The sequence below is a fragment of the Chaetodon auriga genome, chromosome 10, assembly GCF_051107435.1.
Source record: "Chaetodon auriga isolate fChaAug3 chromosome 10, fChaAug3.hap1, whole genome shotgun sequence".
NCBI lineage: Eukaryota > Metazoa > Chordata > Actinopteri > Chaetodontiformes > Chaetodontidae > Chaetodon > Chaetodon auriga.
This window is the reverse complement of record NC_135083.1, coordinates 5,423,687-5,435,671: the sequence shown is the minus strand read 5'-3', so window position 1 is coordinate 5,435,671 and position 11,985 is coordinate 5,423,687. Positions and strand designations below refer to the sequence as shown.

Below are 11,985 nucleotides of genomic sequence, written 5' to 3'. Positions count from 1 at the left end.
GAGATGGCGTCATCAGTGTAACGGTGTGTGAGCCGAGGGAAATAAATAGGCCTATGACAAATTACAATGAATGTGTCAATCTGAAACTGCACTGAGGTCAGTGTGACCAGTGTCACATTGTGTGCGTGTGTGTGTGTGTGTGTGTGCGTGTGTGTGTTTGCATCACGCTCCTCCATATGACACTGTGTCATGTATGGTTTTTGGTCTTTTCTTTTCCCTCGTGGGAACTTGTAGGCGACCCACAACATGACGGTGACTGTTCACAGAAGTTCCCCTTTTAACCTTTTAACACTTCCCAGTGCTGTTTTTCCTTAAGCTCCTATTTTCATAGACAGAATGAAGTTCATCACAGAGAACATTATAACTCCTCTCAGGTAAGAACTGTGATTTTTCCTGTATATTTCAACTGGATTTAATTATTAGTGCACATATTTGTTAATATTCAATTTCACAGTATTATTGTGGCTTACAGTAACCATCTGCATGTGAAAAATGATCATTTGCAGAACTGATCCTCCTCTGAGCTTCTCAGTTTGTGGAGTTAAGGAAATCGTTAAGCATTTTGGGAAATAAGTTTCCTTGACGAGAGAAAAATGTCATATTGGGGTTTTACAGAGTTACAAGCTGCATAACCTTGTAGCTCAAAACTTCAGGTAATGGTGTGATGTTCTGGGGATTTTGCTCATTTGTTGTCTTGCTGAGAGGTCGATGAGCAGATGAATACCAATATCAGCTGTCATCATTGCACCCCCAAATAACTAATTAAAACCAAACCTGTCACATCAGCTTGAAAGGGACTTTCCAAAAGTAGAGAAACTAGATTTGAAAAAATAAATAAATAAATAAATAAAAAATTGACGTGTACTTTGTTTTGTTTAGTTTGGCCCACGTACCCATCTGTTAACATGGAAGGTGCAGAGTTTATTACTTATACTGCAGCCAGCCACCAGGGGGCGATCAAATGTTTTGGCTTTGGACAGAGTCAGGCTTACTGTTTCCCCTGTTTCCAGTCTTTATGCTAAGCTAAGCTAACAGTCAGCAGGCTGGTGTAGCTTCATATTTGATGGACAAATATGAGACTCATGTTTTTACTCATAATTCTTTGTAAAACAAAGCAGATAAGCGTATTTCCCAAACTGTCAAACTGTTGTTTTTTCTCCTCAGGACCAGAACAGGATCTTGCAGACAGACTCTAAAATCTGTCCTGCTTTATCTCTGGGATGTTTACTCTGCACCTACACCTGCTGGCAGAGACATCCTGACTCAACTGTCTCTCTGTTTCACGCTCGCCTTCATCACCGGTGGCCTGCTTCATCACTGGTTATCAAAGACCCTGAAATACAACCATGAAGCGTCCATTCAGACCGCCTGCACGTACAGCGTGGCCATGTTTCTGGTCTCGTTCCTGTGTCACCCTCTGCGCTGTGTGCTGACCATGACTCTGCCCACTGTCTGCACCAAACAGGGACGCAAACTCCTCATCTCAGCCTCCGTCATGATTCTAGTGTTGAACGTCGTCCCTAACATTACAGTGAACGTCGGGGCGGTGGCGCGCATCCTGAAGTGCACCGCCGAGGGTTTCACAAGGACTATATTAAACTCCTCCGAACCTTTGAACAAAGCCAAGCGAGACCTCGTTGAGGAAACCATCAAAGTGAAGATGGAAGACTTGAGCATAGTCACCAACTTGAGGAAGTTAGATCATTTCACACATGTTGATGTGTCAGAAGTTAAAACCAGGTTCATGAAGATGATTGGGCAGATAGAGGTCAACTTCTCCCATGCCAGGAACCTGCTAAAAGACTACAAACTGCTGTCAAACAGGATCCTTGCTGCCATTTTTGTCGCTTTACTAATCCTTGAATCTGCACGATACTTGAAATCTTACCTGACATCAGTTCAGTTCGATAACGTCTACGTGCCCAAAGAGCTCCGGCAAAAAGTGACTCAAGCTGGGAGCAAGAGGAAGAAAATGTATCCCACATGCTGCAAAATAACAAGTCAGGAATGTACCTCCTGTTTCATAGCACTGGTGGTGGTAACGTTATATTTCATTGCAATAGGGTTAATTGTAGCTTTGGATCATGTTGTGTATCATGTAGTTCAGGTGATTGTGCCGTGGTTACTGGATTTTCCACCGACATCTGCCAGCATAAGTGTCAATTACAAGGTAAGACAGCACACAAACTGTTCGCCGCTGCACCTCCTTTTATTGTACCTGCAGGATTTGCTTCCTCACTTTTAGAGTTTCCTCTTTTTTTAAAAAACTCTCCTGACAGGTTCAATGGTTCCCACCTGCTTTTTGTATCATCCCGCAATCCTGTGTCACACGAGAGCTCACAAACTTCCACAGAGACTACAAGTGGAGCTTCAACCCCGAGCCGTCGCTCTGCGATGTGACAACTTCGGCTCCGAGCCGAGGGGTCACCCTCCTGCTGGGATGTCTCTGGCTGATGAGCTACTTGCTGGTGTTCCTCGAGGTTTACGCCCGGCGGCTGCGCAGGAAAATCTCTGCATCCTTTTTCAGAAAGCAGGAGGAGCAGAGGATGGCTTACCTGATGAAGAAAGTGCAAGTGAAGCTGAACAAAAAAGAGCAAAAAGAGATTATTTCTGTTGAGGTTGGCCGTGGGTGAGCTTTCGCCGTACAATGCAATGCCTGCTAATTTTTTCTGATGATGTTTTTGGCCATGCCAGCAGTGTGGCTCCGTGGATGGCATCGTCAGCCTGTTGGTATTGCTATGAAATTTTATAGAAATATTTGTGGTCTCCAGAGGATGAGGCCTCCTGACTTTGGTGATCATCTGACTTCCTCTAGCGTCACATTTATGTCTTACATGAGATGCCTCTTCAGCACTTTTTTTTATCCCAGCTCGTCAAATATCAGCCCTGCTTTGTCACACTCCTCAGCGTCTCATACGAGGTGCCCTTTAGCGTCTATGAGTGAAGCACAAAGCGTTCCTGTAAAAAAGCTCTTCTAACATGTGGTTAAAGTCGTGAAACAGTCTGTTTACCAAAACTACTCGACATGAGAACAGATCAATTTATGAAAAGCTTTTCTGACACGTGGTTAACACTGTGAAACAGTCAGTTTGGTTACAGAGACTGCTTGGTTAGGTTTAGGAAAAGACTGTAGACTTTTGGTTTCACTTGCCTCCTGGGTGAGGGTCCTGTGTATTATCCTGACCTCAACCCCTCTAAGGACTTTGTCACTCTTTCTGCCTGTTTCTGTCGAGTTGAGCAGTTGTTATGAATGTCTAATATTTCTGTGCATGAATTCACACTGAAGTTATTTAAAAGCTGGTGCGTCTCATGTGGACACTAAAGGGTACGTTGTGTTTTGTGAGACGCTGAGAGACGTGACAAAACATCCATATTTGAAGGAAATGAAAATCATCTTATTATAGGATGCAATGCCATGAAATGTGGTACAAACATTCAAGATGATGAATCCTCATGATTGCTTGCGCGCTGGGAATCTAAAGACTCTGGTGATCTGGTTGGACGTTTAGTTTTAATTAGCAAATGCAACCGAACCAGAGCCTGAACATGCAGATGTTAGCATTTAGCTCAAAGCAGCGATTTGGCTATTTACGCCCTCACAGAGCTGCTAGCATGGCTGTAAAGTCTTGTTGCTCTCAGGTTTTTGTCAGTCAGTTCTCATGCTGACTTTCTGTTTTAACAAAATATAAACTGAAGATAGAGCATCCTGTTTATGAGTCACAGTAACAACACCTTCTCCTCTGCAAGTGTGCCACCCGTTGACAGGGTCGTCTCAGGCGACTCGCACAAAACTGATGTGGTTTTTACAGATGTGCCACCACATCTGCATCTACCTTGTTTGTTTGACAGAAACACGCATGGTAACTTTTTTTTTTTTTCACATAAAGATCACAGAGCTCAGGTTTTACTGTAGTTGTATTGTGGATGAGTATAATATTTTTTTTTTTTTTACCCCTCAGCCCCACTAGATGACACTATGGTGCTTTGGACAGATGAGGATGATACAGTACCTCAGACAAAGAAAAGCAATACATTAGATTTTTATAATTTTTGGAATATTTCATTGGCCTGGATAGCATTAATAGATGAATCTTTTTCATGTGTACGTCTTATAATTCACCAGCCTATTTTAATCAATGTGCCCTCACAAAAAAAAAAATTACTTTCTGTTTGTGAAAAAATCTTGTCCATTTCATCCGTACACTCCTGCCTAAATCTCCCATGAGGCTTTGAGGAGTTTATTTTAAGACATCATCTCAGAATAATAATAGAGCTCTTTATCTATTTTTAATCCTGACTTTTTGTCCACTTCACGATTGTCTCAAAATATAGCAGCCTGTGTAAAGATGATACACTGTTGTTGGTCCCCAATCCTGAATTATTCATGTATTTCTATGAATTCTCACATCAGTGTGTTGCTATGTGTGTGGCAGCTCTGCCTGGGCTCGTTTGTGTTAGAAATGCAGTTAACTGACAGATTGATTATTGTTGAAATGCAAATAAAACCACTTAACATCCAATTTTCCCATTTTCTTTCTCTTTTAGTAGCTTTCGGGTCGGAAAAATCAACTTATTTTACACTGGAAAGCATCACTGTTCACATATCAGCTTGTTCAGACTTTGCGTTGCAGCTATATGATGTTTACACTCAGTGAAATACAAAAAATCAGACTCAAATAGAAATAGACGTCTTTCATTTGGTTTCTCTAAAGTTCAGCTCGGCATGTTTGATACGATCTCCACTAGAATGTAAAAAAAAAAAAAAGTGTGGGTTTGAACAAATCTTGGATTAACAGCATGAGTTTATAACAAGGGGCCATCCAGCAGGCAGGAAGCAGACACTAATTATAATATTTGTTCAAACACAGTATAGGACAGACTTCTTAGCATGCAGCAGTTCAATCAGGTAATTACCTGGAAGAAAAAAACTGCTCTGCAGGATTTCTTTCTCCTCTGTGAAGCTGTTATCTATTCATTAGTGGAAGCTCGGTGGACTGAACGCTCTGCGACTGAAAACTAGTATTCTATGAAAATGCAAGCATCTGTCATGCATTAGCATTCATGCTGTCAGTCCTGTTCTCAGATAGAGGTTTTAAAGAGCTTTCCAAGCTGTAAGTGGTTTGTTAGAATCTGTTTTCAGAAACGTATTTTAATGTTACTTAATGTTTTCAGCTACTGGGAGCAGGAACACTATCAGAGCACCAGGAGCCGGGACAGCTTTCCCGAATGTCACAGGAATAATCTTAATATTATGATGTTTCAGGAGATGAGGAAATGTTTGAAGTCTTCAGTCCAGAATCCAAAACCAGAGAATCCAAAGCTGTTTATTTGCCCTTTCACACAAGATGAAGAGCTCACCGGATTATGTCTACTAGTGGTTAAAAAAAAAGAGGTCTACTTTGTAATTAGTGTCATTTCAGTTCAGTGGCCAGTCACTGCTGTGTCAATGTGTTGAATCGCTGGCTGCCCCCCCTGCTCTTTGAATAATTACAGGGTTTCTGGTCACAGCCAAGTCCACCATAGTTGACATGACTCTCTGAGCTCGGACGGGGAGGTGGAGTTGATCTTTAAGTTGGTGGCTTGTACAAGGCAGCGCGTTGCAGTGTGGATGTAATGGTGTGTGATGTGAAAGAAAGGGAGGGGTGCACTGGGAACACAGGGAGGGAGAGCAAGAGAGAGAGACAGACATATGTGGATGGCTCGAGCAGCTCTGGAGGACTGAGCAGTCATCTGGGTTTCTTGGTTGTTTGCACCTGAGCGCTGCTGCCACGCCAGAGTGAGGGCTGCCTTCTGCAAATGATGGTAAGCTGCTCATTTTATTCCCTTCAATGTATTTGTCACATATTTATTTACTATTCCACATTTTTATTTTATTAACCTGAATCAACTGTGAATGTTTTAGCAATTTCTCTGTGCTTCATCTCCTTTGAGGGATGCACAAGAATGATTTATGAGAAAGTAAGAAAGGGAGGAGGGTTATGGATTTTTTTTTTTTTTTTTTTTGCTGTAGGGAGGGTAGTCTGATTTTACTGCGAGAGCAAAGGACAATCTTTTATTTTCACTTACACCAAATTTATATTTCAGCCTTCCCTTGGCCTCTATTAAGATTCAAGGTTAGCCTTTTTTAAGTACCTCTTAAAACAGAGGGGCTGAAATATTCCCAACTTTTTTATGCTTTCCATGAAGTTGGAAATCACTGATTCCACTTCTAATATGGGCATTGGTCATTTTGACAAATTGTTATTTCATTATTTGATCTGCAATAATTGAACATTTTGGCCACTTGGAGGCGGTGGAAATAAGTCTCCACCATGTTCATCAGCTAGTTTCTGTATGTGTCTGTCTGCTGTTTGGTGATTTGATTTTTCAAAAGTGACATATAACATTCAAACCCTCTTCAACCCAATATTGTTTTTACAGTCTCTATTCTTTTTTCTGTCTTCAGGATTCTTGTTTTGTGCCCCTGGAGATGAGCTAAATTGTGTCTGCTGAACTCGAACACAATGGAGAACAACACAACCGTCTTTCAGGATGTCACTCGGGTTGTAAATCTGACAGAAATGCCTCTGAACCCTCCGGAAGAGCAGGTCATAACAATCTTTTTGACACTGCTCATCTGTGTAGTGGGGATTGCTGGGAATATCATGGTGGTGCTGGTCGTGCTGCGCACTAAACACATGGTGACCCCGACTAACTGTTACCTCGTCAGTCTGGCCGCCGCAGACCTCATTGTGCTCCTGGCTGCAGGGCTGCCAAACATCTCTGATGTTGTAGCCTTCTGGATTTACGGGTACACGGGATGCTTGTGTATAACGTACCTTCAGTACCTGGGCATCAACGTGTCGTCCTGCTCCATCACAGCCTTCACCATCGAACGGTACATTGCTATTTGTCACTCCATAAAGGCACAATTCATATGCACCGTTTCCCGGGCCAAGAGGATCATAGCTGGAGTCTGGGTCTTTACCTCACTCTACTGCATCATGTGGTTCTTCTTAGTGGACACAGATGAGACCGTCTATACCAATGGAGTGGTGGTCACCTGTGGCTACCGTGTCTCCAGGAGCCTCTACATGCCAATCTATTTCCTGGACTTTACCTTGTTCTATGTGATCCCCCTTGCTGTGGCCACTGTGCTCTACGGGCTCATCGCCAGGATTTTGTTCATGAGCCCTCTGCCCTCGCATCTGAATGACAGAGCCGGAGGAGGGTCGGTCCACCAGGGTCACTCCAACAGCACCAACAAGGCCAACAAGGGTGCAGTCTCTGCGAGGAAACAGGTACTCTGCTGGAAAGGCTTGATTGAAACACGGTTAAGAGCAAGAATGAGAGTATTTAGGAGAATATAATCTCATGAGTAATTTCAAGAAATCTCTTTTATAGTCAGACCTCAGTGGACGGTAACCTGACGTCTTGTTTGGAAAACATACTCAGCCAGTGATTGGATGAACCATCTGTCTATCACCTTCTATTATGGGCTAACTTCAACCAATCTGATCAACAGACCATATGACATAGTAGGAAATCTAAAGCCAGTTGGAAGAACATCTTTTCCAATGAGAAAAGCCTTCAATGACAATGAAGAAATACTTCCCAGTTCTGATATGACTGATGCTATACGTAGCAGCAGCTAAGCTAACCCCTTTAAGAGCAGCCATTGTTGTTTTCAAACAAATAGTTGCTTCTCTTCTTGCTGTCATCATACCTAAACCACTCCTGTAGCTGCCAGTAGTTCTTCGCAGGTCTCTGATGGGTCTGAAGCACATGGTTCAGCTACAAGCAGATCATTTGAGGCCAGCAAGATGGATTCATGCGTGGTCTCACTGAATCCAGCTGCCTCAAGAGGGATAGCTCTAGGGATTGTCAGTTGGTTGTTCCACCACAATCATTGGTAGGTTTGCCATGAAATTTTGAGTAGATGTTCATAAATATATAAACAATAAACATGGCAAACATTTTACCTCCTTAACATCAGGGCTTGTTGGAAGGTTGAACAGCTTTCAAAACGCCCACAGCTTTCAGACACAACAATTTGGGGTCTGTGCGCGACAATTGCTATAATTTCCCCCAAACTTTCTCCAATAATCTGATTACAGCCACCTCACAGTGTGACTGTAGAGATGAGAAAGTAGCCAGTTCACTCTTTTTTCATTCTTACACAATCATCTCTTCCACTATAGATGTGCACATAGGTGTGCAACACAATGGATGCCTTCCAGAAAAGACTGACTGAATGGTTTTCACCGTGATCCCCATATTTAAACGTCTCTATCAAGGCCGCCTTTTCATCCGAGTGTGATCATTCAGAACATGTTGTATGAATTCATTCTTTTCTTGTATAATCTAATAGCATTGTGAGGATGTAACATACTCGTGTTAGCATTTAGCCCAGCTGTCCCTACATCCAGCCTCACAGAGCCACTAGCGGAGCTTTAGTCTCTTGTTATTAGACGTCTTCTACAACAGTGATGAGTCACTGTCATACAAAGTGCCTGTATACAGAACTCTTCCTCATTAAGTCACATCATGGCATCACTTTCTGTCTGTCAACAGATAACAAAGATGCTAGCTGTGGTGGTTGTCCTCTTCGCCTTGCTCTGGATGCCTTACCGAACACTGGTGGTGGTCAACTCATTTATCGACCCGCCTTACCACAACACCTGGTTCCTGCTCTTCTGCCGGATGTGCATCTACACCAACAGCGCCATCAACCCCATCATTTACAACCTCATGTCTCAGAAGTTTCGTGTCGCGTTCAAAAAGCTCTGCAAGTGCAACTGGCGACACGAGGAGAAGGCGGCAGAGTACAACGTGCCGATGTATTACAGCGTGATGAAGGATTCGTCCCACGAGAGCAACGAGCTGGTCACGGAGCAGGAGGAAGTGAGCAGCCAAACCACCAAGAGGTTCACCGAGACGGATGACGACGCAAGCACTTTCAGTATTTCTTAATAAAGCGTTGATGAGTTTGTTGGGTTCATGAGGACAAACTGTGTGTTTATGATACATCATTTGTGAAAATCTTGTTTGGTGTTATTTCCACCTGTTGTGAAAAGTATTTACTGATGCTGCGATCTGTACATATTCTTGTTTGCTGTGGCACACGTTGTATTTGTGGTGTGGTAGTTTGTGGTACTTCTGCTTCAGTGTTGTGTTGTAAATACAGTGTGAAATCAGGTTTTAGTGCAGCTCTGTTTAGTGGGACTTAGTGGCGTCATTAGACTGTGGTTGTTTTAATGAGTGGTTCTCTAAAATGTTTTTTAGAAATATTGTACCCACCATTTTAGTGAACATAGAAAAACATGAAACAAGAATGACAGGGAAAGATGGACGTTTTATGTGACACTGATGCTGATTGCTTGGCGTCCGCTATCGCTGCTTGCAGCTTTCTCGTTATTGACCCAAAGAGCCAGAGGGCCAAAGATAACACACTGCACACATGAAATGCAAAATGTAAAATATAAAGCTGTTTTATGTATTCAAAAGTTCCAAATAAGCAATTTAAAAAATTGATTATAGACAAATGTTATCAGCAGTTACAGAAGATGAATTTTGAGGGTCAGCTGGGCTAATTACCTAAACTACATAACTTAAAGTCTGGACACACCTACGTGAGGTTTCACTTGTCATGTTGTCATGTTAGCCCTCCTCTCAGTCCTGTGTGGGCGTGTACAGACTGAGCTTGACTGACAGCTCCCTCATTCTCCTGTTAGATTTGTCACACCTGTTGACATGAAGCCGTTTGTACCAGGATCATTGTTATTACTTAACAGACTTGGTGACATGTGTTATTCCCAGAATAGCTCAGTTTCAAGCTGACTAGGGGTGTAATTAGCCAGAGTTATTAAAAACACTTGTGTGGGTGTGCGGCTCCTTTTACATTAAGTCTCAGTGGTAACAAGAATGTTTCTTTCTTCATCCAATGACTACCTGCTCTCTTACTCTTTGAGTTTGTCATTGGATTTAATGAGGCTACTGACCAAAAAACAAACAAAAACAATCCCTCGCCCACTCCAGAGGATGTCTGTGTGTGGGAAAAGTTTGTGTCATCAGACTTCCAGTCCGCCAAACTGGGAGGCAGGAGGTAATGACCACTGCAGCTCTGATGACAAACAAATCAGCTCCAATTCAAAACATCAGCCAAATGAAGATATATTTGTCTTTTTTTTATCCACTGGAGACGTGCAACAAATCTGACAGCAAGTGCATGATGGGAAAAAATGTTGTGATGTTAATTGTTGCCAACAAGTTTGTTGTTTGTTGTTGCTGTCGTCTTGTGGCGTCGGCTGCGTTTGCTGCATGTCTCTGTGTCTCAACACATCCAACAGGAGACGAATAAACCCCTTTCACGGTCTGTTCAATATATTTATCGCTTCTTTGTAATGTACATGTTTAATCTTGTGTTTTTAACATATTTTGTAAACATGCTTGTGGTTTCCTGTGGACTGTGGGATTAACAAATCCTTTTACAACCCTAAAAAATGTACACATTCTTTTTATTTATGACGGTTTTTGTGTGTGGAATTAAAATAAACCTTGACAGTCGGCATCTAGTATTTCCTTCAGAAAATGCAGACTTAATTTAGATTTACATAAACTGAATGGTTGAAACTGTCGCTCTAACACATGTTTGCATGAGGCATCAGTTCTGGCCTTGAACAGGGATAACAGACGGATCATTTCATTTCAAGAAAACAAGTCTCTTATGTTTTGATTAGCATTAGTCAGGCTGTGTTTTTAATATATAACTTAGCATAACACACCTTTGTTTGCTCGTTTTTGCAGTTTCATCTTGCAGCTCTGATCTATAAAAAATGCATGACTACACCCAAGCATGCAAACAACATAAATAACAGTGAGAATAACAATATGGAGCAAGACGTACAACATTAAGATGTGAAGCGGTTGTAGGAGCAAAATGCAGCTTCACTATCATGACACACGTTTGGGTGCCTCAGAGGGAAGGTACCGTCAATAATGAAGCCTGTTTCTGTTTTTCTAATGTTGGAGCCATTTACTCTGTCACGTCAAAAACATTTGAAACAATCCCTCTGGACATGGTGCAGGCTTCATAGTGCTGATAGATTCCATATAAGGAGTTTTTATGATGAAAGAGATGTCAGGAGGGTCTGCAGGAAAGAATCAATGAAGGAAGAAATACACACTTCCAGAGAGACCTGCAGCAAAAATGCTGCAAGTGGCTCTCTTTCATCCACGGCTGCCATTTATATTTTTTCTTTTTCTTTTCAGCTCTAAGATGTAATAGTCTGGATCAATAATATGCTGTTTTGAGGGGGGTCCTGCTGTTGCTTGGCTGTGTGTTGGATAGAAAAATATCATTTGCTGTAATTGAAGGACTGTTTGTTCTATATGACTTCTGTTGTCGGTCAGTCCTATATATGTTACAGTTGCACAAAGCTCAACTTTCTCCAGAATTTCATTAGAAAATTAAGTTATGTCCTTTAATTCCCAGAAGTTTTTCAAAGTTTTAACCTCACAGTTTAGTTCTAACACCTTCCTCTGCTTGTTGGGTCAAATTTGGTAGCGACCTCAACTCAAATGTCCAGACAGACATTTAAGACATGATTCAAAATAATGCTGGACACAGAGATATAACTTCTTTTAAAGCAACAACTTTGACAAATAGCAGCAGGTTGTCTCATCATGTCATGTTGTTTGACAGCATGCTCTGCTCGGTAATGGCAGTCCTAAACAGTCACCTGTCAGATCACGGATTTATTCAGTCTTCTGCAGAAAATATCGAGCAAAGTGATATCCGAGAGTATCCCTGTGCACATAAAGAAAGAATTCAACAATGTCTTAACTGTTCAGAGAAACAATCAAGGACTAATTTTACTCCAGTTACTTTTCCCCAAAGTTTGCAGTGAAATGATCTGACAATACAAACTGTATAAGTTTGGTGAGAGCCGTGTTTCTCAGTGTGATTAGGTTCATTATTCTTCTCCTCTTCACTCATACAATACA

The 11,985-nt window shown here is 41.9% G+C and overlaps 2 protein-coding genes across 2 annotated transcripts; both read left to right on the top strand.

The window, feature by feature from the left end:
- Positions 1–336: 336 nt before the first annotated feature.
- On the top strand, positions 337–2,633 carry ocstamp (osteoclast stimulatory transmembrane protein). Its single transcript, XM_076741302.1, has 3 exons — positions 337–374; positions 1,165–2,170; positions 2,280–2,633. The coding sequence occupies exons 1-3, from the start codon at positions 337–339 to the stop codon at positions 2,631–2,633; spliced, it is 1,398 nt and encodes a 465-aa protein (XP_076597417.1).
- A 3,123-nt stretch (positions 2,634–5,756) lies between these two features.
- On the top strand, positions 5,757–10,545 carry LOC143327120 (thyrotropin-releasing hormone receptor-like). The gene is made up of 3 exons (XM_076741303.1): positions 5,757–5,802; positions 6,446–7,280; positions 8,554–10,545. The coding sequence occupies exons 2-3, from the start codon at positions 6,504–6,506 to the stop codon at positions 8,950–8,952; spliced, it is 1,176 nt and encodes a 391-aa protein (XP_076597418.1). The 5' UTR covers positions 5,757–5,802; positions 6,446–6,503; the 3' UTR covers positions 8,953–10,545.
- The last annotated feature ends 1,440 nt before the right edge of the window (positions 10,546–11,985 follow it).